The 24,277-nt window shown below is 37.5% G+C and overlaps 1 protein-coding gene across 3 annotated transcripts in view; it reads right to left on the bottom strand.

The window, feature by feature from the left end:
* Positions 1-471: 471 nt before the first annotated feature.
* Vapa (VAMP associated protein A) overlaps positions 472-24,277 on the bottom strand; it is a 32,963-nt gene continuing 9,157 nt past the window's right edge. The window contains exons 2-7 of one of the 3 annotated variants that reach the window (XM_021186222.2): positions 15,353-15,505; positions 13,875-13,978; positions 12,621-12,701; positions 7,422-7,544; positions 2,914-3,087; positions 472-1,273 (exon numbers count right to left, since the gene is read on the bottom strand). In XM_021186222.2, coding sequence (XP_021041881.1) covers positions 1,115-1,273; positions 2,914-3,087; positions 7,422-7,544; positions 12,621-12,701; positions 13,875-13,978; positions 15,353-15,505 — 794 coding nt within the window. In that variant the 3' untranslated portion in view covers positions 472-1,114. The remainder of the gene's footprint in view (positions 1,274-2,913; positions 3,088-7,421; positions 7,545-12,620; positions 12,702-13,874; positions 13,979-15,352; positions 15,506-24,277) is intronic. The other 2 variants (XM_021186223.2, XM_021186224.2) reach the window with 2 other exon arrangements.

Raw genomic sequence — 24,277 nt, forward strand, 5'->3', positions numbered from 1 at the left:
CAATCCAGGCAGCTGGCATACACAACACTCATGAGGATCTCACAGCACCTTTACATTTCAGAAATTCAATTAAGATGTTCCAAAACACCTGTGTCGGCTTGAAATCTTGTCATTTCTTAAACCAGTCTCAGGACTTTAAATTACAAATAATCAAGGACTGGAAAGGGTTTCGTACAAGAGAACAGTACACATTAAAAAGCCCACTGGGTGGGTGGTAGTGGCGCACACCTTTGATCCTAGTACTCAGAAGGCAGAGGCAGGCGGATCTCTGAGTTCAGGGCCAGCCTGGTCAACAGAGTGAGTTCCAGGACAGCCAGGGCTAAACAGAGAAACCCTATCTTGAAAAACCAAAGCAAACAAGCAAACAAATCAATGAAGTCCGATAAAGTTCACTGCAGAGTAAGCGTGCCGGCTCACCCACTCTGACCTACTCCCAACCCAGCACAGATGACACGACAGACACAAACAAGCTATCGAGCAAGAATCTGTTAACAGTTTTATTTTTTTTTATGTTAAATACCATGGGACAGGATTGTAAGGATGAAAAACTCAGTCAACAAACTGCCTCACAAGGGATAAGAAAAATTCTGCCATGATATTAGCAAAGGTAAAGGAGAAAATTTACACAGTAAGAGGCACCATTTCCCCCACAGAAAACCTCTTGGCATTTCCTGAATGAGTGGGATTAGCAATCTAAATAAATCATATTTCAAGAGGTAACAGCAACAGATAAAATTTAAAGGGATTATTAAAATAACATTTACAAGACTGAACAATTCTTGAACTCTTATTAAAACCACAAAGAAAGAACAATTCTTTATTTATGAATTTCATAAAGGACTGAATGTGCAACTGACATCTGCTAGTGATGATCTGATAATATACAATTTGTCCAGTAGCCGAACAGTTTGTTTTTATTGTGTTTTCTAACCGTAAGAGATCATTAAAGGCAAAGCCTATATGACGCTGTACACACACAAAAAAAAAAATGGTCACCGCGGGCGGGCCATGGTCACCGCGGGCGGGCGGGCCATACTACCAATGAAATGGTAGGTAAACAAATCTTTTTCTGGTCGAGAGAAAAAAAAAGAAACAGCACTCTGCATGCTTCACTCTACAAGATGAATTTCCCTAGAAAGAATCCAATGAAAATGGCTGCAATTACAACCAGAAGAGAAGGAAGAGGACTGGTGACGTTATCTCTGAAGGACACGGCTGAGGTGGATCCAGGTTTATCCGAATGTGCTACCTTTCTGAGCCTTAGGCCTTCATCCTAGGGAAAAGACACAAAACAAAGATTTTTAAACAGCACACACAGGTGAGTAGCAGAGCTAAAAGTTCATAAAGGAATTCAGTACATGTGTATGGCTTTGAAGAGGAACAAAAATAAATTCCCATCTACCTTGGGAACCTGTGGAATTAGGAAAAATTCTAAAACTGTACTAAAGTGATAAAGCTGAATAATTCTATAAGTCTGCTAAAACAATCAAAATTAGTGCATTCATATGTGATGTATATTACTGCTCAGTAACAACTGAAAATGAGGAATGTGTGCCTATAAAACATGTACGCTTACTTCCAATGAGCCCTACAGCATTGTGGATTGGCTGCAGCCATCAGCCAGAAACTATCAATAGCACACCTATACTGCATGTTTACTGACTCAGTAAAACTTGAAAACTCACATGGGAGACACACAAGGATTTATTTTGAGATAGATAATATATTGCAAGATTTACAGAAAGGCAGTGTATTTTAGGGTGAAGTATAATTTTCATAGTCTTTAATATGTGCAAAACAAACACAAGGGACATATATAAAAGGGTCACCATGGAGCATAGACTGTACGTACAGGAACCCGTCCGTCTCTGAGGCTCCTGCTGGCAATCGCTTCTTTTTGTTTAAGTACCTTATCTGCTCCATGTAAAAGAATGAATGAACTGCTCCCTACTTACACCGAGTTCACATTTCTGATAGTCCTGTGATTGAGTTTAGATGTGACTTTGCCCTGGCTTCTTCTAGTAAAGCAATAGTCTCTCAAAGCAGGTGATTGTCATGACAGTATGTGTCACATTGTCCTGGGGAAATTATAGATACCTCTTAACTATATGGCTGGCTTTTATCAGATGCTGTTTATAAAACCTAAGAAACTAGAGAATCTGTACTACCTCAAAATAAACTATTTTATCCTCACACCATTCCTCAACCACTTACACAGCATCGCCAGCCTCACTAGTGTTTAATTTACTGTTTTTGGCATTAGGAATGTGCAGTGAATCTTCATCTTCCCCAGGGTAGTGACATGTGCTGTGACCCTCTCAGAAGATGCCTAGCACTCTGCTGCTAATTAGCAGTGCTAATGTGATAGCTAGGATAGGACATTCAAAAGTCTATGTATTGGGTGCATTTTCAACTTGGGATATCTTTACTTTCCAATGGAAAATAATCCTATCAAGTGTCAAAAAAAATCTTTTTGTAAAAGATTTATTTTATGTATTTAAGTACACTGTTGCTGTCTTCAGACACACCAGAAGAGAGCATAGGATTCCACTATAGATGCGCATGAACCACCATGTGGTTGCTGGGAATTGAACTCAGGACCTCTAGAAGAGCAGTAAGTACTCTTAACCACTGAGCCATCTCTCCAGCTCCTCAGAAAAAAAACAAAAACCAAAAAAACCCTTAACACCAACTAAAATATACCTGACCATTTTATTTCCATTACTAGGCTTTCAGGAACATCGTTTCTTTAATCCTACACTAATTAGCTCTAAGTAATAAGAATAATCAAACGAGATAAATAAAAAATAACTGGCAACAAGATTAAATATAAACATAGAGATTGCTAAAAGATACTAACATATTCTTTATACCTTCATTCCAATTACCTCATTTTCAACCCAAAAAACTTACTCTCAGGTGTCGGTTTTCTTCTGAGAGCTTCATCATTTCTCCCTGGAGCCGCTTGCACTCTTCCATCAGTTTCCTTGTTTCCGTATCATTGAGTGAAACACTATGTGGTTTTGGCAGGGGTCCGTCTTGTTTGGATGCATTCAGTGGAACAGCTTTGCTAGGTTCCATATCATTCTGTGTTTCAAAGATATTGGGAATCTTTAACAAAAAATTTATGGGTTTTTAACTAATAAAAATCTAAGTTCTATATATTTCTCTTCTAAAAATGTCATGAAAATATGACAAGTTTCAACTAATTATAAGATTTATTAAGTAGCAAATATGATCATCTGTAGACAGTCTTCACTGGAGCATGTCAATAAATACCAGCAGTTAATCAAAATGAGCAGCCTATTTCTTCTACTCCCACACCCTTGGAACTTACCTTAACATACCACTTAAAAGATACCATAACTTATAGCTACATTCTTTACTCCACAACTCCAAGTGGAAGGAAGTTCGCTGCTTCTCTTTATTATTTATTATTATTTATTATTTATTATTTGGCCACAAGCAGTCAGTGAGGGAAATGTGCTGAATGAGAAGCTCTGGGTCATTTCTAATGGTCTGACTGCAGTCAAATGAGGTCTTAGGAATTGCAAAGTACAGGACAATCTATCTCATAATCACTCCAGTAAGGTTAACTACCTAAGGATATACAGTCAAAAACAATCTAATGTCTATTAACGAAATAAAGCAACTAAAAGATGCAAACATTGAAAGGGAAACAATAAACAAGTAATACAATCTGTGGTCTTTAACACAGAGGATCATTTGAACTGTAAGACTGTTCAATTAATTAGTGTGATTCATTGTGGTATTCTATCTAAGTGGCAGGTTAAGACAACTTTCAAAACTGTAAGGTCTTACCAACACCACAAGCACTTGGACACCTGTGGCAACACCAACATTGTTTTCTAAGCCTGTGATCTAAACTGTTTCAGTATCCTTAAAATCCAACATTATGCCACCAAATACAGTAACAATATCAATATAAACTCATCCTTTTCAATCTAGATTTTTAACTGTTAAAAATTTTTAGAAGGCTTGAGAGGTTAAGTCAATATAACATTTGATAACAAGCAGGAGACCTTGGGTTTGCTATTAACCACAAAATTTAAAAAGGCAAGCTTTAATCCAGGTAATAACCACTAATCAAGATATTTGACATCCCAAAGTAAATTTTATGACATCCCAAATCTGGCAGCCAGTTGGGCTTCAATGGTTAACACTGTCAACCACAGATCTAGAATCACCCAGGGCTGTAAACAAACCTCTGGGCACATCTGTATTAAGGAAAGTGGGGCAAGCCACAAGAAGGTGAACACCAGCACTCATCACTGCTTCCCGCCTGCAGGAGCAGCCTGCCAAACAGCTGCCCATGCTACCACTACCAGGTTGGACTGTACCCTCCAACTGTGAGCCATCATCAAGTTCTCCTGAAGCTGCCTGGGCCAGTACTTTATCAAAGCAACAAGGTATTCTAATACACGTGGCCTGCTAGCCCATTTAACCACTTGCAAGTTTCACACCTGAGAAGGGTGCATACTTCAAAGTTACAGAGCTGCTTACTTCAATTTATTCGGAGTTTCTCCTGCTGACACACTTGTTCTTTATCAACTCTCCCCAATGTCCAAACTAAACCTATCTCTAAAAGAAAAACCTTTACTTCATATTTTGCTAACAATATTTTCTGAGTTTTCTCTTGACAATAATTAAATTCACTTCAAACTGATTTTTTAAATCCTATCCTGCACAATTAAGAACATGTCACCTCTGTCTGTAAAGAGAGAAAACTTAACAGGCAAATAAAGTCCTCACACTTTGCCTAAGAATGAAGAAAGTACTAAGCAGAAAGTACTAATTAATCTGTCTCCCGTGCAGAAGGTCCTAGGCTCAACCTCCAGTACAGGAGCAAAAAAACTGAGAGAAAAATCAGTGTTAGCCCCATGTTGACTCCAAAATTATATGAAGCTAATAATGTTAATGATTTTAAAATAAAACAAATAAATTCTTAAAAAACATATGCTAGATGTGCCAGGAGTATCTCTGTGAATTCAAGGCCAGCCTGTTCTATATATTACAACCAGGACTATTCCAGTACAACCAGGACTACAAAGACCCCCCCCAAAAAAACATTAACCAAACAAATTCCTATTCATATTATCCTCCTGGATATTTTCATATGCATTCTATACCATGTGCAAGGACCTTGGTTCAATCACCCAGGACTCTAAAATAAAAAAGCCAGCATTCATGTAACTACCCAGGTGTGCACTCTGCTTTATCTATCTTTCAACATTTAAAGTGGCACAATATTTCATTAAATATTCCACTCTAGGGCTATCAAAATCACTCAACATTTTACTTTTATTAGAAGTCTGATGGGCAGCTACTATTTGGAATTTGTATCTCATTCACAATACATAGCAGGTGAAAAAACTAACTTAAAGATCTCTAATGTATAAACAACCAACCTGGCTTAGCTGAAGATCAAGAGAGAAGGCTGAGTCTGTCTTCTGTGGGAACACTAAACAGGTGACTATGTGACTACTTCTGATGGAACCTCCACTAGTGAGTCTGCCTGCAGGAAGCCAGCTTGCTCTTTTTAAAGTTACTTCAGATTGATCCAGAAAAAAGAGACTGTTTTTAGGACCACGGATCAACCAAATAAACGGATTCAATATGCCGTGACTCTTACCAACAAGAGTAACATCATGCTTTAACATCTCAAGTTACAATAAGCCACAGCAGTATGGTATACACTTTCCACTATCCTATACTCTTCTGTCTATGTGCAGTAGTCCCATAGGACTTCACATTCAGGAACTTTGTAGGGGCAAAGGAGTTAGGGACTAAGACACCAAAAGGAAGAGTGAAGCCTATATACATACAGCAGAGTAACTATTTTCAGTGAAGCTCTAAGACAGGAGCTAATGGCCATGCTTACCACTGCTGTGAGTAAGGGGGGTCAACACATTAAGGCAGTGTGCAGCTAAAGGCAAAAACCATGTCTATGCTATCAGAATTAAAGTTTTAATCTTTGAATTGAAATATTCAAAAAGCAAGGCTCCATAATTTTTTCTACTTTCTACCTTAACAGCAAAACGATTTCTCTAGGCCCATGGTCATCAAAGTAAGTAATTCCAAATTATAAAGCCAAGCAAGAGTTAGACATTTAGAGTTAAAAAAAGATTTGTTTGCTTGCTTGTTTTTGTTTTGTTTTCTTGTTTTTTTGAGATAGGCTCTCACTATGTAACCCAGCTAGCCTGAAACTAGCTACACCGGCCAAGCTAGCCCTGAACTCAGAGCTCTGCTTGCCTCCCTAATGCTAGGTATTTTAAGGCCGTATTAGGGAGCTAGAGATAGCACAGTGGTGAAGAACACGGGATGTTCTTCTACAAGACCCGTCATGAAGCTCCAATAGGGGAAGTAAAGGACACTCTCATCACCAGTAGGATTCCCAGCACCTGCATGGCAGCTCACAACCATCTGTTAACTCAGATTCCAGAGGATCTAACGCCCTCTTCTGACCTCCACTAGTACAAGGCACATGTGGTGTGCATACACAAATATAAGCGAAACACCCACACACATAAAATAAAATTTAAAAATTTTAAAGCTTTGTTAGTACGCATACCCTCTTCTAAGCCAAGTCTAACTATAAAAACCTTTAACACTTAACTACTAATTATAGCATTTTGGAACTTTCCAGTAAGTAATAAATTCTAAAAAGAATTATAGAAAACCCATTCCACCAGCAAACTCAGTTACCCTAGCCTTATTAGTATCCAAGTATAGACATACTCAGTTAAATTATGACCTCATTTTTAGTCACCTTTTTTTTAACCCCAGGGCATTACAAGTTAACAATGACAGTTATAATATTTAATAACATCAAAATAAATTTTATTTTTCTTTCCTATAAGCACGGATGCTTGTGGATAAGCAGTGCTTGCTATCTTTATTACTTACTATGTATTTGCGAAGCTAACTCACACAAGATTCAATTTTCAGCATTTTTCTCTAAATCTCATTCACAGGAAAAACAACATCAACTTAATTCTGTTCACACTCATGTCTAGCCCAACACTGGGATTCTGCTGGTTACTATTTTAGAACAGAATTGTGTGCAGACTTTTCAGTTCTACTTGTAATTTTAAATACAGTCAGTTTAACACTTTATTCCTATGGCTGGAGAAGCTCAGCAGAGGGCTTAAATACAGAAGCCCTGGGCCTATCCCCAGCAGAGAACGATCTCAGCATTCGCAAGGGCAGGCAGGAAGGTAAGGATTCAAGGTCATCCTTGGCTATATTCTGAGCTGAGGTCAATCTGGACTGCGTGAGACCCTGTCTCATAAACACTGAACTCTAACTGTTAAGTACTCAGTATTACTTATCTGTGTAGGTATCTACATTAACTTACTAACACTAGTAGACTCCTACTGCTGTTAGCTCCTATGACAAACCTGCTTCACCTCTTTTAGTTCCCTGGGATCATTCTTCAAGTGATAACTGGCAGGTGTTGCAACTGCACTGCTGACGCTGCTCAATGAAGTGACAGTTGAAGCAATCCCTGGTGGAGTTTTACCCTGAGGTAGCATGGGAAAAATATTCTCAGATTCATATCAAGCTGATTTCTCCTGTATATCGGGAATGACTACAAGAAATAGCTTAAGCCTGTGAAATACTGATAATGTATTCTATAAGCATAAGTAGTAGTGCATCAGAATCAGAACACTAAAGCAAACAATCCATTTCTGAACTAGCTTCTCACCAATATTTCTACACAAAAGTAGGCATGTATTAATGTATTAATTAAATGTATGCAAAATTCATAATGCCCTAAAGAATACCTATTTCTCTGGCTTAAAAAACACTAATACGTGTCATTTCCTGAAAAATATTCAATTTCATATTCTCTTACCTTTGATAACACTTAACACGAACATTTTCACATTAGGATTAAAAATGGTAATGATACATGTAAGCCTCTTTTATACCCAGGACCCTGTTAACCCCAAAACACACCAAGTCACTAAAAAACTCAAAAAAGATTCATAAAATATTCTGGCTAGCCTACCATAATTCCACAGTTCCCTACTTACCTTTCAAATTCTCATAATAGTTAGAAATTAATAATTCAAAAAGTTGGGCACAAAATAATAAATTCAACAGACATCCCCTATTGTTTCAACAAAAATACCATGTATTTTGAAATATAAAAATAAAATGCCTTTATAAGAGGGTTCTTGAGCCCCTGCTCCAATCAGCTCCACTGTCGTCACTAAAGCAAACTAGTTTTTGCAGAAAATATATTACTATCAGGTGTTATGTTAATCTGGAAAATGTCAAGCAGTTTATACCAAATTCATACTGAGTAGGTTAACAAAAAGCTTCATTCCATCCTTAAGAAACACTTAATTCCAGCACACACCTTTAAAATGCCAACACTAGAAAGGCAGAAGGATTTCAGTGAGTTCAAGGCCACTTTACATAAGAAGCCCTTCCTCAGAAAAACAAAATAAAATAAAAACCACCAGTAACTGGACACTGAGTGTTTCGTATTCTAAAGCCAACAATAACTAAATCTTACAGAACTTTACTTTTTGAAACAGTCAACAGGGTTTCTCTGTATAACCCTGGCTGTCCTGGAACTCAGTTTGTAGACCAGGCTGGCATCCGCCTGCCTCTGCCTCCCGGGTGCTGGGATTAAAGGCGTGCGCCATCATGCTCAGCAAGAGTCAACATTTTATGCTTAAGTAACTGAAAGGCTCTCCAGAGATCAGCGCTCCCAGTAGACAACTCTTGTTGTACCCAGGCAAACACCTGCCATATCTGGCACTCAGAGAGACAACACATGTGATTATTTTGCTGTCTAGAAAAAATTAACTTTATATCTAAGTTTAAACCTCCCGGACTTCCTTGTTCACCCTGATTATAATTCATATATTTTAGAGCTATTTTACAAAAATATCCATGGTAGTTCTCTAATGGTAGCTCAAATACAACAGAACTGTTTTTAAAAATGACTTCATAAAGAAAAAAAAAAACATGAACTCAAAACACCTTTTTAAGCAGACTGCTTGTTACCTTGTGACATGATCCCAAAACCTCAATTATTTTAATTTATAGAGTCTTCCTAAAATTCTAAGAAATCACCAAATACCATGTTTCCCCTGCTTCCAGAAGCCATGAACACAAAACAACAAATAACATACCGAAAAAGATCAAGAGCCTTCAGCAAGTGTAGGGTAACAGCAGCACATTTAAATGCAATGCCTGATTCTCTCTCTCAGGGACTGAGTAAGGGCGTGGCTGGATAGTTAACCTGACAGTAAATCCGCTCACCTAGGCTTGTCTCTACCACGGTGAAAAACAAAAGTACAAAGAGCTGCAAGAGCCACTGTGAAATGCTTTCCATTAAGTTTTCTAAGTTAAATATAGCAAAAAGCTCAAAGCTCTCAAGTAACTGTGGTATAAAAACCCAGTAACTATTCAAGGTGATAGTTATTAATGAGACTGATTCTGGCAGTCAGTTCACAATGGAGAATTGAAGGTAAAATTAGGAAAAAAAAAAAAAAAAGGGTGAAATTCTGCATAGATTTCTTCTAGAATCTAAAGGTGCGTAGCAGCAAAAAAATGAGCTTAAAGAGAGAATAGTGAATTTTCAGAACATTCCAAAGTAACTGTTCCAGTTCCCACCTCTGGAGTAGCTGGGATTACAGGCCAGTGTGCCTCCATCTCACAAGCTTAGGGGGTGGCTGCCATCTAACCCAGGGTGGCGTCGAATGCTAAACTTGCCCCCTATGCACAAAACTACATCCACACAATGTCTCATCATGTGAATCTTGAAATGGAAAGTCAAGACATTTAAAAATGTCCACCAACTATCCTAAGGGCTAACTCCAGAAGTACAAGTACTCACAATGCTAAGACAGGAGGACTGCCACAAGTTTGAGGACAGCCTATGCATACAGTGAGTTGACCATCCTCGGACAGAGACAGACCCTGTCTTCCAAACAATGACAAAACAAAACAAAAATTTAGCAGCAAGGCTAAAGACCATGAGAATTACAAACATTGTCTTACTGATGTCAAAACATACTTCAGGAGGTCTACAAAACAATCTATTACAGACTTAATTAAAAGTCACTGTCAACCTACTGCCCACACCATCATCCTGAAATGCCTTCTCTGACCAGAAGAGCCCAAAGACTTATTTGCTTTCATAAGAAAAGGCCTAGCTACTCTGTAGCACAAGCTGACCTGGAACTCATGGCAATCCTCCTGCTTCCAAAGTACTGGGATAATAGACATAAGCAGCCAATGCCACACTTCCAGTATTTAAGAAATGATTTAAGTCTGAGCCTAGAAAAACTCCTGGCCACATTACATTAACAAAGTTGGAAATGGGGTAGAGAGATGGCTCAGAGGTTAAGAACACTGGCTGTTCTTCCAATAGATCCAGGTTAGAGCCCCAGCATCCCATGGTAGCTCACAACTACCTATAAATCCAGTTCCAGGGGATTGAATCCCCTCTTCTGGACTCTGGTACTCAACTACACACGTAGTACACAGACAAACATGAAGGCAAAATATACATACACTTAATATATTTTTTAAGGAAATTCTTAAGTCAGTGGTGACTACAGACACTCCTAACAACTAGTCAACATACTGATAATATGACTGTCAGGTGTCAAACCATAAACAAGACACAGACAGCACCCCCTCCACAGCTCCAGGAAAAACGTACGGAAACTGAAAAAACTGTAAATGCTTGAAGAAGGGGAGCACATGTGCAGCTCTGATTTCCCAGCATGGCACAAATGTGGCACTCTTCAACTATAGCAGCTGCAACTGTCTACACAGGAGGATGCGGACGGAGCTCATGGAGCCCCCGCCCCGCCCCATCATGAAGACCCATACTTGCTTACTGCTGATGGAGAGAAGTATTTCTCTTCACTGTCACTAGTGTGGTCAACAAAGCCATGTAAACAAAACTGAACAATTCGCCTGTGACAGCCTTAACCAAAAAAGATTCTAAGTAGCAGTAGGGCCAGTCAGAAAAAGGAATTCATGAGTGGGCAGAAGGAAAAAGAAGGGCATTGGGAGATGAACATGATCAAAATAGACTATATACATATATGAAAATATAACAATGAAAAATATTATGAATAACTAACATATATAATAAAAAATGTTAAAAACTAAATTTCAGTCATTAATGATTACTTGGGATAAAGTGCTAAGAAGAACCAACCTGAAAGGCCTACTAGTAAACCAATCTAAGATTAATAATGTAGTAACTAAGCCTGGCAGGAGACAGAAGCAATGCAGTTCTGAATTTGAGGCCAGCCTGGTCTACAGACTAAGTTCCAAGACACCCAGGGTTACACAGAGAAACCCTGTCTCAAAAACCAAAAGTAGTAGTAGCAATAATAGCAACAACTATTCTTATTGAGATAACATCCCACGATGATTTCACAGCAATGTCAACCCAGATAAACGTATTATTTTTTGTTGTTAAATACAAGAAGCAATGAAGGCCATTAACATCTTTGGAGCCAACACAAAAGGGAAACTAATATATAAAAGTATGAACACTACACTTTTTACTCTTGGCAATTATGACTCAGATTCACTTTAAAAGGATGTGTCAACACCTAATTAACATTCAAAAGCATTTTTATTTCAGCTTTCTTATTAAGAAATATACAGTACTTCTGAATAGAGCAAACAAGTTAACAGATCCAAAGCAAGAGTTATATCAGACTATATAACCAAATTGTATCAGTTATATTTACCCACATTACTTTATATATTTCAACTCACATAAAATGTTTTATAGTCCCTCCTACAAACCATAGAAAAAAATTAAAAATCCTTGGGTTTGGAGAGATGGCTACTCTTCCACAAGACCTGGTGTTCCATTCCCAGCACCTACTCATGGCAATTCAAAAGCAACTGTAACTCCTGTTCCAGAGACACCTATGCCCTCTCAGGTCCCCAAGGGTACCAGATACACACAGACATACATGAAGGCAAAGCAACCACATGCACAAAATAAAATTCCTTATATATTTTTTTTTTAATTTACAAACCAGAAAGACAACTGAGATAAGGTGACTATACCCACCATATAGACCTCAGGCCACTAGTCCGCTATTATAAACATATCTATCCTTCAGCCTTTACCCCCCCCCATGTAGTTCCTTAATGCTAATCAATAAGCAACTACTTACTAAAAAATAAAGTTGATTTTGATCAAAAATCAAAAATATGCAAAATATTTGACAAAGGTTAAATTGGGGGGAAAAAACTTATCCCTGTGATATTTTATTCCAAGAATGTTGATAGTTACCCAAAAAGAAGTTCTAATTTTTATAGTTGTATTTATATGTGCATGTCTTATTTTTAAAAAAAGAGAAACAAACAAACAAAGACAGACATGATTTCAGTTGTCAAAATGAGAGCATTCCCAGAAATTCTTCCTGCACTGAAACTTGGACCTAATGTGTTATATTTATTTCTTCGTAGGCAAACAAAATATCATAAAATGGAAATAGCATTATCAAGCTTTTTAAAACTTAAATCTCATAAAACGACCAGCCATACCAAGTCCAAAATCAAAAGCTGATAATTATCTGATACTTTTTACTTACCAGCTTATCATTTTCATTCGGCATTTCAAACACACATCTCAATTTAGAATCCATTAATTCATCAGGTTTTGCTTCTTTCCACTAAAAAGAAAATAGAAATAAAACAAATTAATATATTTTATTCCAAGAATGTTGATACAGTTACCCAAAAAGAAGTTCTAATTTTTATAGTTGTATTTATGTATGCATGTCTTATTTTTAAAAAAAAAGAAAAGAAGCCGGGCGTGGTGGCGCACGTCTTTAATCCCAGCACTTGGGAGGCAGAGGCAGGTGGATTTCTGAGTTTGAGGCCAGCCTGGTCTACAGAGTAAGTTCCAGGACAGCCACGCCTACACAGAGAAAGAAACCCTGTCTCAAAAAAATAAAAAATAAAAATAAAATAAGAAAAGACAAAAGAGACATGATTTCAGTTGTCAAAATTTGAAAGCATTCCCCGAAATTTAACAAACAAACAAACAAAAAAATCCAAAAAACAAAAATTCAAAGATGAAAAGAGATGAGAGCACTGTGGCAAGAAGACTTCACCTGAAACCTTCAGGGACAACTGAAGCTTTGACTGCAGACTGCCCACAATCATGTACTAGTGTCACTGCAGACCTACCATCACCATTAATTAAAGCTTTCATGGACACCGGGCCCATGAAAAGGCTCGGCAGGGAAAAGCACGGCAGCCACACTGGTGGCCTGACTTCCATCCTAGAAACCATACTATGCAATAGAATGGAAGGCCAGCCCCACCAAGCTATCTTCTGACACCACAATAAAACAAAGTGATGAAAAATGTGACAACAGCATCAGCAATACACACAACTCTCTTCTCCACTTTAGCATTTCTAAATGGTTGGTTTCTTTCTTTTTTTTTTTGGTTTTTTTTCGAGACAGGGTTTCTCTGTGTAGCCCTGGCTGTCCTGGCACTCACTTTGTAGACCAGGCTGGCCTCGAACTCAGAAATCCGCCTGCCTCTGAACAGTATTTCAGGCATGGTGAGTGGTGCACACCTTAAACCCCAGCAATGGAAGAGGCAGGGGCAAGAGGATCTCTGTAGGTTCAAAAGCCAGCCTGGTCTACAAAGTTCCAGAACAAGCCGAATCATGCCTTGGAAAAAAAAATATCAAAAAACAAAACCTTTTAATTGTTTAAATTTTAATTTTGTTCTGATATTTAATTTTTGGCAAGGAAATAAGGATTGTTGAGAGCTAAACAAAGTTTAAACTACAACTCCAAAAATAACTTCTGTACAACTTCTACACTTACCACAGCTTCCATATCTGAAATGTTTGGTGGAGCAAAAATTGTCTGTACCATGAACTTATGTTTACTCTTTTCATTCGGATCATAATCAAAGGGTTGCAGCATTACTAAATAAACAGAGAAAGCACATTATCATCTACAGTTTACGTCCTATTTAATACCACCACACCAACACACAAACTTAATGCATACCAAGATGGGTTCAAAAACTTAAATGTATTATCCTCAAGATGCACAAGCAGCCTCTTAACTTTCAATTATTATTAAATTCATTGTGTTGATTTTAATTTAGATAACTTAAGACACTTTTAATGTAACTTATTTTTAAACTGGATTCTAAACAATTACTCAGAATGTGTTCATTTGTTTAAATCTAATTTTAAGAAAACAAAGGAAATCATAACTCCTTGGTCTTTAGACTTTATTCCCAGATCCCAATAGCATTCACTTTTACGTCTCCAGACCAAGTTGCCTGTATCAAGTTTTAAGGCTCCAGTTAACTAGTGTGCTAAATTTATGTTACATAAATCCAAGATGAGGTCATAAACAAATCAGTAATTACTAAGAATGTATATGGGATACATTTAGTCAGGTTCTACTTCTAAATAGTCTCACTGAGCCTTAAATAACTTACTATTTTAATATTCTATAAGCTTGAAAATAAAAGCTGTAGTTATCTTAAAATTTAGGAGTCACCTAAGTTATCAGAGGTCAGCAAGAATTTTAATACACACATTTCTAACTCCATGATCTGTAATGACATAATCCATTTTTCCTGAGCCTTTTGTAATTAACAAGTTCAGGAGTTGAGAGCTATTGTTTGAAAAAAAGAAAAAAAAAAAAAAAGGAGTAAGTCTGTGTGGGTACAGAAAGGTTCTCCTACAAGTTAAAGTCACGTGGAGCCACACATGCTGTCAGACCTGCCACCTATGGCACGTGTTACGCAGTACTGTCTCCTTGGAAAGGCTGTCTAAGAAAAGAACATTTGGATGGCACCAGTAGATCTCACAGCAGGAATACATGATGTGTGTGGAAGGAACTACTGTAAGCAATAAACAAGGGACAAGACACTGTTGGCATTTACACTGAAAGGATAAAAACTCATCTGATTTTAAAAGTAGGCCCAAATCAGGCATATTTTTTTTAAGTTTAAGACTCAAACACTTCTGTAGATACACAGAACATGATTTAATCACAAAACAGTGCCATTTCAAAGATAAATAAGAACACAAGCTACAGCGGAAAGCTGTGGAAATACAGAATACATAGCATTTCAAATTGACCCTAGGCAATCAGACACTCCCATATAAGTCTCGAGGAGGAAAGGTTCAATAAAATGTCTGTACAGTAAGATACCCAAGGAACATCTTTACACAAACACTGAAGCCAAATAATAAACAGATAAAAACACTAAACATCAAATACAACAGTCATGAAATGTCAATATTCAAACCTACAAAGGTCAGGACATGGAGTACTACCTGAAACAGTCACAATTGACCCCGGGTCAATAATCCCACTGTTGGGCCGCACACAGTACCGGCGAGGTGCTGTAGTCTTCACTTTGAAACACACTTTTCTATCCGATGGATTTTGCAATTTAAGATTTGTAGTGACTACATCTGTGAAGGGGCCTGAAAGGTAAGGGGCAGACAGAGAGAAATTAACTGGAGTCACAACAAAAGCATTAATTCAAGATTAAGTTAATATAATCTCAATCCCACTTTCCTAAAGAAAACAAAAATTGTCTTTTTTTTTTTCAACTTTTGATGATTTCATCCATAAAATAACTATGATTTTAGTTCTTTAATTTTGGTTACATTTATTTATCATGTTTGTGTTGCACATATGAACATGTACATGTCACAGTACGTATGTGGAGATCAGAAGACAACTTTTTAGAACTGGTGCCCTCCTGTCATTATGTGGGGTCCAAAAATCCAACTCCAGTCCTCAGGCTTAGCAACAAGGATCTCCATCCAATGAGCCATCTTGTCAGCCAAATTGTACTCATATAGCATGTTCATACCACATCACATGACTGACACGAGTTCCCCAGTGGTCTTCACCAGTGCTAATCTTTACGTTCACAGGCCAACTACAAAACTAAAACCTGACAGTACTCACTTGTCTCAATTCATTCACGTATGTGTATTAAGTACTTATGAGTAATATGTCATATGCTCTAATCTATTTTGTTTGTTTTTAAAATGGGCTGTGAGATGTGAAGATAAACCTATTTGGTTTTATCTGAAAAGCCAAAACAGATTATACAGTCTAAGTTTCACTGCAAGAATTTCTTTCTTGTTGATTTTGAAGGCATTTTAATTGTTTTAATGGTCTTGTAATGGTTTTCTTGTTTAATGGCCTTTTAAAAATCTATTTTATGCTTTTGCTTTTTATTTGTCAAAGGAGTGATATTGATGATCTTAACTAGAACACTAAGAAGACTACTGGAGCATGGCTACAGTCCCACATTCAACCACCAGCACCCAAAAGGGAGGGGAAAAGTCAAGAAGCCTGAAGGAAAAGACATTATAAAAGCCTATTTTTATCTAACCTTTTTCATTCCCTTATTTGTTACTTAAGACTGTATGTCTACACGCACAGCATCATCAGGATCAATGCTCTCCTGCCATGTGGGTTCAAGGGATTCAACTATTTTCAAGCTTGGCTGCAAGCTCCCTGAACCGGTCACCTTCCAACCTGTTTGAGTCATAAACAAAGACTATGTTTTTTAAAACTTTGCAACAGTCATACTTTGCAATCTAGATTTAGAAAATTCACCAACCAACTATGTACAATAAACTTTGAGTGTTGGTAAACTGTCTGAGACAAAGACTTTTTAAAGACAGACTAAATGTGCCTAATGCCTAACATGAGGGAAAAAAAAAAAAACGATTTCACAAAAGTGGGGAAATTTAAAACTTAGTTCAAGCCTTGAGAAATAAGCTTTTACTTGAAGTGCCTGTTTCATTTTATGCCACTCCTTTGTTCTGCAGGTGATCTTATACTCTTTGCTGCTACCCAATTGTTTGTTTCTGATCAATAGATGACTTAGCATCTCTATAATACAACTAACCAAGATAAAAGGGAAGATTCCCCTCCCCAAAACCTGTCCACTTTACCTCCTATCCACACAGCATAAGGGTACAAATAAATACATTGAAAACAGGTGAAACAAGGACTCCTCTCCTTCCTTAATGGTGTCAGTGCCCATAAATCATGACTAATTGAGAGCTTTAGTGTGTGTGGCAGGTCTTTATAGCTGACCCTTCCGATCAGCCTACACAATTTTAAAAATAACTGTATGACATTTTAATCAAACTCCTAAGAACTATATATGTTTTATAGAGTACTTAACGTATTACCCAACAAGGATTATATATTCCAAATATAAAAATGCAAAGATAGGGCTGGAGAGATGGCTCGGAGGTTAAGAGCACTGACTGCTCTTCTGAAGGTCCTGAGTTCAAATCCCAGCAACCACATGGTGGCTCACAACCACCCATCATGAGATCTGACGCCCTCTTCTGGGGTATCTGGAGAAGCTACAGTGTACTTACATATAATAAATCTTTTTTTAAAAATATAAAGATAAAATAATATATCAAAAGGAAAAAGAATCTCTCCAAAACAAAATGCTCAGACACTAACCTTGAGAAAAAGAATGTCATAAATCCTATAAAACACCTAAAAAGTAAATTGGAGATTGTTTATTCCACTGGATTCCTCTAAGCTAGCATGAGTCCAAGCCCACTGTTTCTTGTTAAAATGGCAGATTGAAGAGTATTAGTAACAGTGAATAATATAGCCAAATTTTATGGCTAACAAAGACTGCTGCTTGGTTCAAAGAAACATCTGGTCCACATTTTTAAGACACAGAATTCTTTGGGAATCTGATGAAAGCTAAAAGCATGCATAGGCATTATCCACAAATCTTAACACTGAATTCATAAAAGCTAATAAGACTGTGATGGGAGCTGTTATCACCCTACTACCCCCCCCCCCCCCCCCCCCCCGCACACACACACACACATTTTTCACATCTCAGGAAAAAAGAGGTTATATAAACAAAGGTGCAAAACATAAGCTGCAAACATAACCTTTTACATAAACACATGAAATATTTTCCCTTGGCATTATAGCTGAACGGTCCCTCAGGAAGAGTGAGGGATACAGAATAGTAAATATTCTGCAATACTAGGGCAGTCCCACAGAATAATATTCCTATCCTACTATTCCTATCCTACTAAACTCAAGCTGCTATAACTTGGGTCTTGAATGTCCCCCACTGCCCAGAGTGACTGACTCTACTGGGAAGCAATAAAATCTAAGATGTGGCCTCAATGAAAGGAAATGAGAGGTCTCTGGCCGAGGAAAGACATACTTTTAGAGGATTGAACAAGCTCTTTTCTTCCTGAACATTCTATGAGGTTTTATTCTGCCACTAATTCCAACCACAATGTACTGTCTGGCCACACTGTTCACTAGTCTATGTCTGTTTTGTCAGGACAGGGTCCAGGCTTACAGGGAGGGGACAGGGGTGGTTGAGAAACTTCTACTTGGAATTCCTCAGATATGAGGTCGGCAGGAGTCGGCTTCCTCCCCACTCCCAACCTAAAGATAGCCATAAAGATAGCTCCCCTCACCATCAACCCTAGCAGAAATATATTACCCTGAGAGTCATCAGGCCTCGCCCCTTGTTTGACATTATAAGCAGCAGCAGCACCACCACCCCTACAAGCCCCTGATATGCAGATATCAGATAAAGTATCTTCCATCCACCCCTGCCCTGGACCCTTGGCTACCTCCTCAGGGGAATAAATACCCTTTCTCCCCCAAGCAATAAATAAATCAGTTCTCAGCAATAAATAAATCAGGCTGTCCCCAGGTGTGTTCTTTACTCACACTATCACCAAGATCTTGCATTGCACCTACCTACACCTGGCTAAGTTTCCTCCAATAGAACCTGGTGTACAATGGGCCTGGTTACCCCAAGGAAGAAACAGAAGCAGGGCGGGGCAAGATTCATCTGTGTAGCCTTGGCTGTCCTGGAACTCACTCTGTACACCAGGCTGGTCTTGAACTCAAAGATCTGCCTGTCACTGCCTCCCAAGCTCTGGGCTTATATTTACTAGCAAAGCATTCATAAACACAAAACAAGTCTAAAAGAAAAAAGAACTTAAGAAATCCCAACTATGGTTCTAAAAATAGAGCCATTCTAAGTTTTAAAACTTCATTCATTCACAAATAAATTACTGACAATAAAATTTCTTCAATTGTCAAGCTAAGCTCAGCTACAAAGAGAATCAAGCAGGGGTAGAAAGCAGCTTGCTTTTTGTCCTTTATTATGACACTCTTCATAAAAAACACTCACCTACACACTCCAATGCCTTTTTAATCAATGCTGTGCTCTTTCAGATGTTTCCTATCTAACTATGGGCCCAAGGCTTTAAGAGTCTACCATTTCTACCTGTATTCCTCTCCGTTCAGGGATGTGTTAAGCAGAAAATAGTCTTACAAGATAAGGCCTCCTTCCTGAGGACCAGATCAGGTACAGTTACTGCCCATACTCTTAATCAAAGGTCAGGTGAATTTCCATGCAGCACACCATCAAAGATTAACGTTCTCTAAGCTCAGGGTTTCTCTGCTCTATGCAAAGCCACTCTGTGGCTAGCTCCAATTTGAAGCCCTTTCTCATCCATCTTGGAACAACATCACAATTACTGAAGTTCCTGTAGTGTCTGTCATGAATAACAAGGTTTTTACTTCAATTCAAATGTTTTTAAGTGTTCTAACATCCATGAAATTGTAGCAAGTGAAAATTTCAATCTTTTCACAATTGCTGACAGTCTTTCTTGGTTCTTCACTATGGTGCACAGACTCTGTGTACTTACATAGTACTATTATATAGTGGCTTCAATACCAAAGAATTCATCTTTAAAGGAATTTATTAACTGGTTGTCTATACAATTCATATGAAACATAATCCATATGTATTTCCCATTTTTCCTACTACATGTATATATGCCTTGTCCCATTCATTCTCTTACACCATAAACTCCTAAACATTTAATTCATTTGAAGAAGTTAACAAGCTTTGAGACCTTTTGCTACTCAATACATTATCTGTTGAATTACCATATACCAGAAATATAGCTAACAGTCCTTTTTAAACAAGAAATAATAAAAGGCAAAAGTAGACATGTTTTATTTCAAATGTAACTCTTTTTCTTCATAAATCATTCTAGTCTTACAATTTTACTCTCTGACCACACTATACCTTCACTGTACTTTTATCTGAATATAAAGGTGAAAATCCTGAGGAGGGCTGGATATTCCCTACTTAAAATACATAAATAAAAGTCATTACTATTTACTATCTTTCCACAGGTTTTGCCAAATTAACTTAAACTAGCTAAATAGTTTCCTAAGCTGGCATGGTGGTTCTTTTGAGGGCAGAATCTGGAGTTCAGGGTCAGACTGAACTCAGTGGTTTCAGGACAGCCAGTGTAAAAAGACCTTGTCTCCAAAAACAGTAAAAGTAAAACCAGGTCTGACTCCAGAGCCTCAACTGTACTTATTTCCATAAGTACATGTAGATTCCTGGAGCGTTAGAGCAATCAAATTAGCATTATATAATGTATTTACTTCCTTTGGTCCCTAAGTCCAACGTTAAACACTTCCTAAAATAAATAATATGTAAGTATTTTACATCCAAGAAAGCGCTAAACATGTTCACTACATATTTTTTTTTTAATTTTATGTGTATGGGTGTTTTGACTGCATGTACATCTGTGTTTGCCTGGTTCTTGGGAAGGCAAGAAGAGGGTGTCAGAGCCCCTAGAAATGAAGTTACAGATTGTTAAAAGCTGCCATGTGTTGCTGGAAAAATAGAACACAGGTCCTCTGAGAGAGCAACAAGCACTTTTAAATTGCTGAGCCATCTCTAGTCCCTACAAATTTCTTAAAGCAAGGAAACCACCTTAAATTATTTACCTGTCCTATACTGTGCTGAGCTATCATGAGGACTAATTCTACTTCATGCACTGCTGTACTTACAGCAGTTACAACAATGTCTAACATCAGTTACTGGTAAGCATTCTTGTACAAATACTGTTGTACAAATCAACAGCCCCATTTTCAGGAAAAACAAAATGAGTCTTTTTAGGATTTATATATTTTATGTATATGGGTGTTTTGTCTGCATGTACATCCGCACACCAGAAAAGGGCATTTGATCCCTCAGGACTAGTTATAGATGGTTGTGAGCCACCATGTGGATGCTGATAATTGAACTCAGGACCCCTAACAAAGCAGCCACTGCTCTTATTTGCTAAGTCACCTCTCCAGTCCCAAATGAGTTCTATTTCTATTCAAAAAGGTTTAGTTAAAACACTAAAAAATAGCCCTTTATAAAATTTCACTAAAGTACTGGTTTGAGATTAGTGCTAAGCCAAGACTTCATAATTTTACTTAAGCCTCTCTAATATTTCAAAGCTTTAATTATTTAAGCTGCTTACTGCACTTATCCATCCATAATGTATTATATAAGTAAACATTTTACAAATATATTTGTATATTTGAAAAACTCAACAAAATGCACTTAATAGAGAGGCAGTGAGTGTGTAGTCACTTGAGGAGGGAGGATGCCATATCTGCCCACTCAATAGGTCAAAATCATTGTTAAACGCTACCAATGAGCTAGATTCGTGTCTTTTACTTCTTTTACCCGACTTTCCCAAACCTGCAGTCTTATTATGGGCATATAAGTCCAATAAGAAGTTTGTCATCTTCACAAAAGAAAGCACGTTTAATTAAAACAATTATTCCTTTCATTGCTCTCAATGAAAAGACAGGCAGGAGGGATTTCTGTTATTAGTATATTATAGCTTTGTTAAAACAACATAATGTAGAAAATTGAACAGCTTAAAGTTTAAAGCCATACACAGTGATTCCCCCAAATTAATCTAACCATTATATGCAAAAAGATCTCTTAGGTCCCTCCCATCTCCAAAAGCAAGTGAGAGAATCAACTTATTATCCCAACAGTGTCTTTCTCAATGGTAAATAAAGATGGTAGACAGCAATTATTCCTCCTCAAACATTTAGGATTGCTTTTTAAGACATTCTATTACACTCTTTCTGTGATTGTTATTTTGTTTTGTTCTAGATTTTTGTTGTTGTTAGACTGGTTTTAATTTTGATTTGTTTTTCATAGAATTTCATATGTAGCCCAGAATAGCCTCAAACTTACTACCAAATAAAAGGGGGGGGGCATGTGTGCGTGTATGTGTGTGTGTGTAGACTTTTCCAGAAATTAAAAGATCCAATAGCAGCCAGATGATGGGGTGGACTGGTGGTGGCACACACCTTTAGTCCCAGTGCTTGGAAAGCACAAGCAGGTAGATCTGTAAGAGCTCCAAGTCAGCCTGCTCTACAGAGCCAGGACAGCCAAGGCTACACAGTGAAACCCTGTCTCAAAACATCCAACCACATTAAAGAACCAATCCACACTATCTGAAGAGGAGGAACCTTAAACCTACTTGTTTAATGGGTCAATTCTCAGAGAAATAAGTATCAAATACATCTAATAAAATTCTCACAAGAAGCCTGCAACTGATGACAACATGTCACATTTATGTGCAGTTTTGATTTAACATTTGCAAAGTTTGTTACAAATTAGGTTTTACGTTTTTAAAGTTTTTGCTTTTTTTTTAAACTTTGTTTCTGTGTATGTGACACGTGTGTATTGGTGCCACAGTACAAATGTGAAGGTCAGGTCAACCTGAAAAAGTATGTTCTTTTCTTCCTCTATGTGGGTCATGGGATTAAACTCAAGATTGTCAGGCACAAGTGTCTTTACCCACCGAGTCTTCTTGCCAGGTCAGATTAGACTTTAACTACAATTTAAATTGTAAATCTGCATGACACGTGTTATCTAAACCAAAGACATTCTCCCAAGATCAATGAATTTACTGGAAGTAACACTGCAATGGGAACACTAGCATAAACTTGTGTTTATTCAAGGATATTCAGTATATCAACTGTATATATTATAAAAACTGGATCACATTTATATACCTTTTCAATGAAAGATTAAGACTGTCATGACCAATCAGTTTATCACCACAAGCAGGACAGCAGATGTGACACAATGTAATCTATGAAATACTTTTTGCCCCAAGTACTGAAATCCAAGACTAATCAACCCCCTTTAATCAAGATAAAACTTACATAAAATACATCAAGATATCTAGATATGAGACTTTGGGACAACTGATATGGTCTTTTCACAAAAAATCAATGGCATGACTTAAAGGAGCAGAGAAAAGTGGTGGGGAACATTACTTTAGATCAAGACAATACACAGCACACAACAACCTAATACAACACACATACTGAAACAAACAACTAAAACCAGAAGCACAACGGGGAAAATTTCAAGACTGATTAGATGCTAAAGACTTACTGTTGAGTTTTATTTTAAATAAGAATATGACATGCAAAGAAAATGTTTCCTTTCTGTTGTTAGAAATTGAAACTCAAGTAACAAATGAAACAGGTTATAGAATATTATTTGTAACTAGGCAAGTACTTAAGATCCATCTCAGTAGCAGAATGTTTGCCTCCTATGCATAAAGTCCAGGTTTGATTACAGCATACCCCCCACTCCAAAAGGGCAAACAAAAATACACAAATAAGTAAATCAAGATATTAATGTTTAAATTATTAAATCACATTTTTAAAAGCATACAATGTAGTAACAGTAGGAAACTTTCCTAAGTTAAAATTTTGAATGACCTGAGGAGTCACATTCATTACAGAAAACCCAGGAAGTAAGCAGGTATTTGCAAATAATATTTCCTTAGGTTTAGCTGTCTTCCAAAACAATTCTTTATAATCCTAGGAAAGCCAGATCCACCGCAGAAAAGCAGATAACCCTTCACATGAGTGTCCCTCAAAAGACAGACACAAAGCCAACAAGGAAAACATGAGGAAGTGACCAATAAATATAGATTCCTGAGCAGCAGCAGGGTCCCTTCACAAACTATTTCTGCACAGACAAAGCATTTTTATTTAGCCCAGGCACAGTGGTACACACCTTAATTCTGCCCTTAGAAGGCAGAAGCAGGCACATCTCTGAATTCTAGGTCACCACCCCCACCCCCCAAAAAAGTTTCAACAGAAAACTTGAAAAGGGAGGGATGATGGACAGAAAGAGGTCAAAAAAAATACAAACGAGCACACATGCAGGATTGAAACATGTCTAGAGACCTAATAATACACATAACATTCAACTGTGCTGGGTCTGGATTCTTGCTACATGACAAAACTTCAACTGGGGAAAGGTGAGGAAGGCAAGAGAGGAGGGGTAAGAAACAAGCTAGTTTGCTTCAATC

The sequence above is a fragment of the Mus caroli genome, chromosome 17, assembly GCF_900094665.2.
Source record: "Mus caroli chromosome 17, CAROLI_EIJ_v1.1, whole genome shotgun sequence".
NCBI classification, from domain to species: Eukaryota; Metazoa; Chordata; class Mammalia; order Rodentia; family Muridae; genus Mus; species Mus caroli.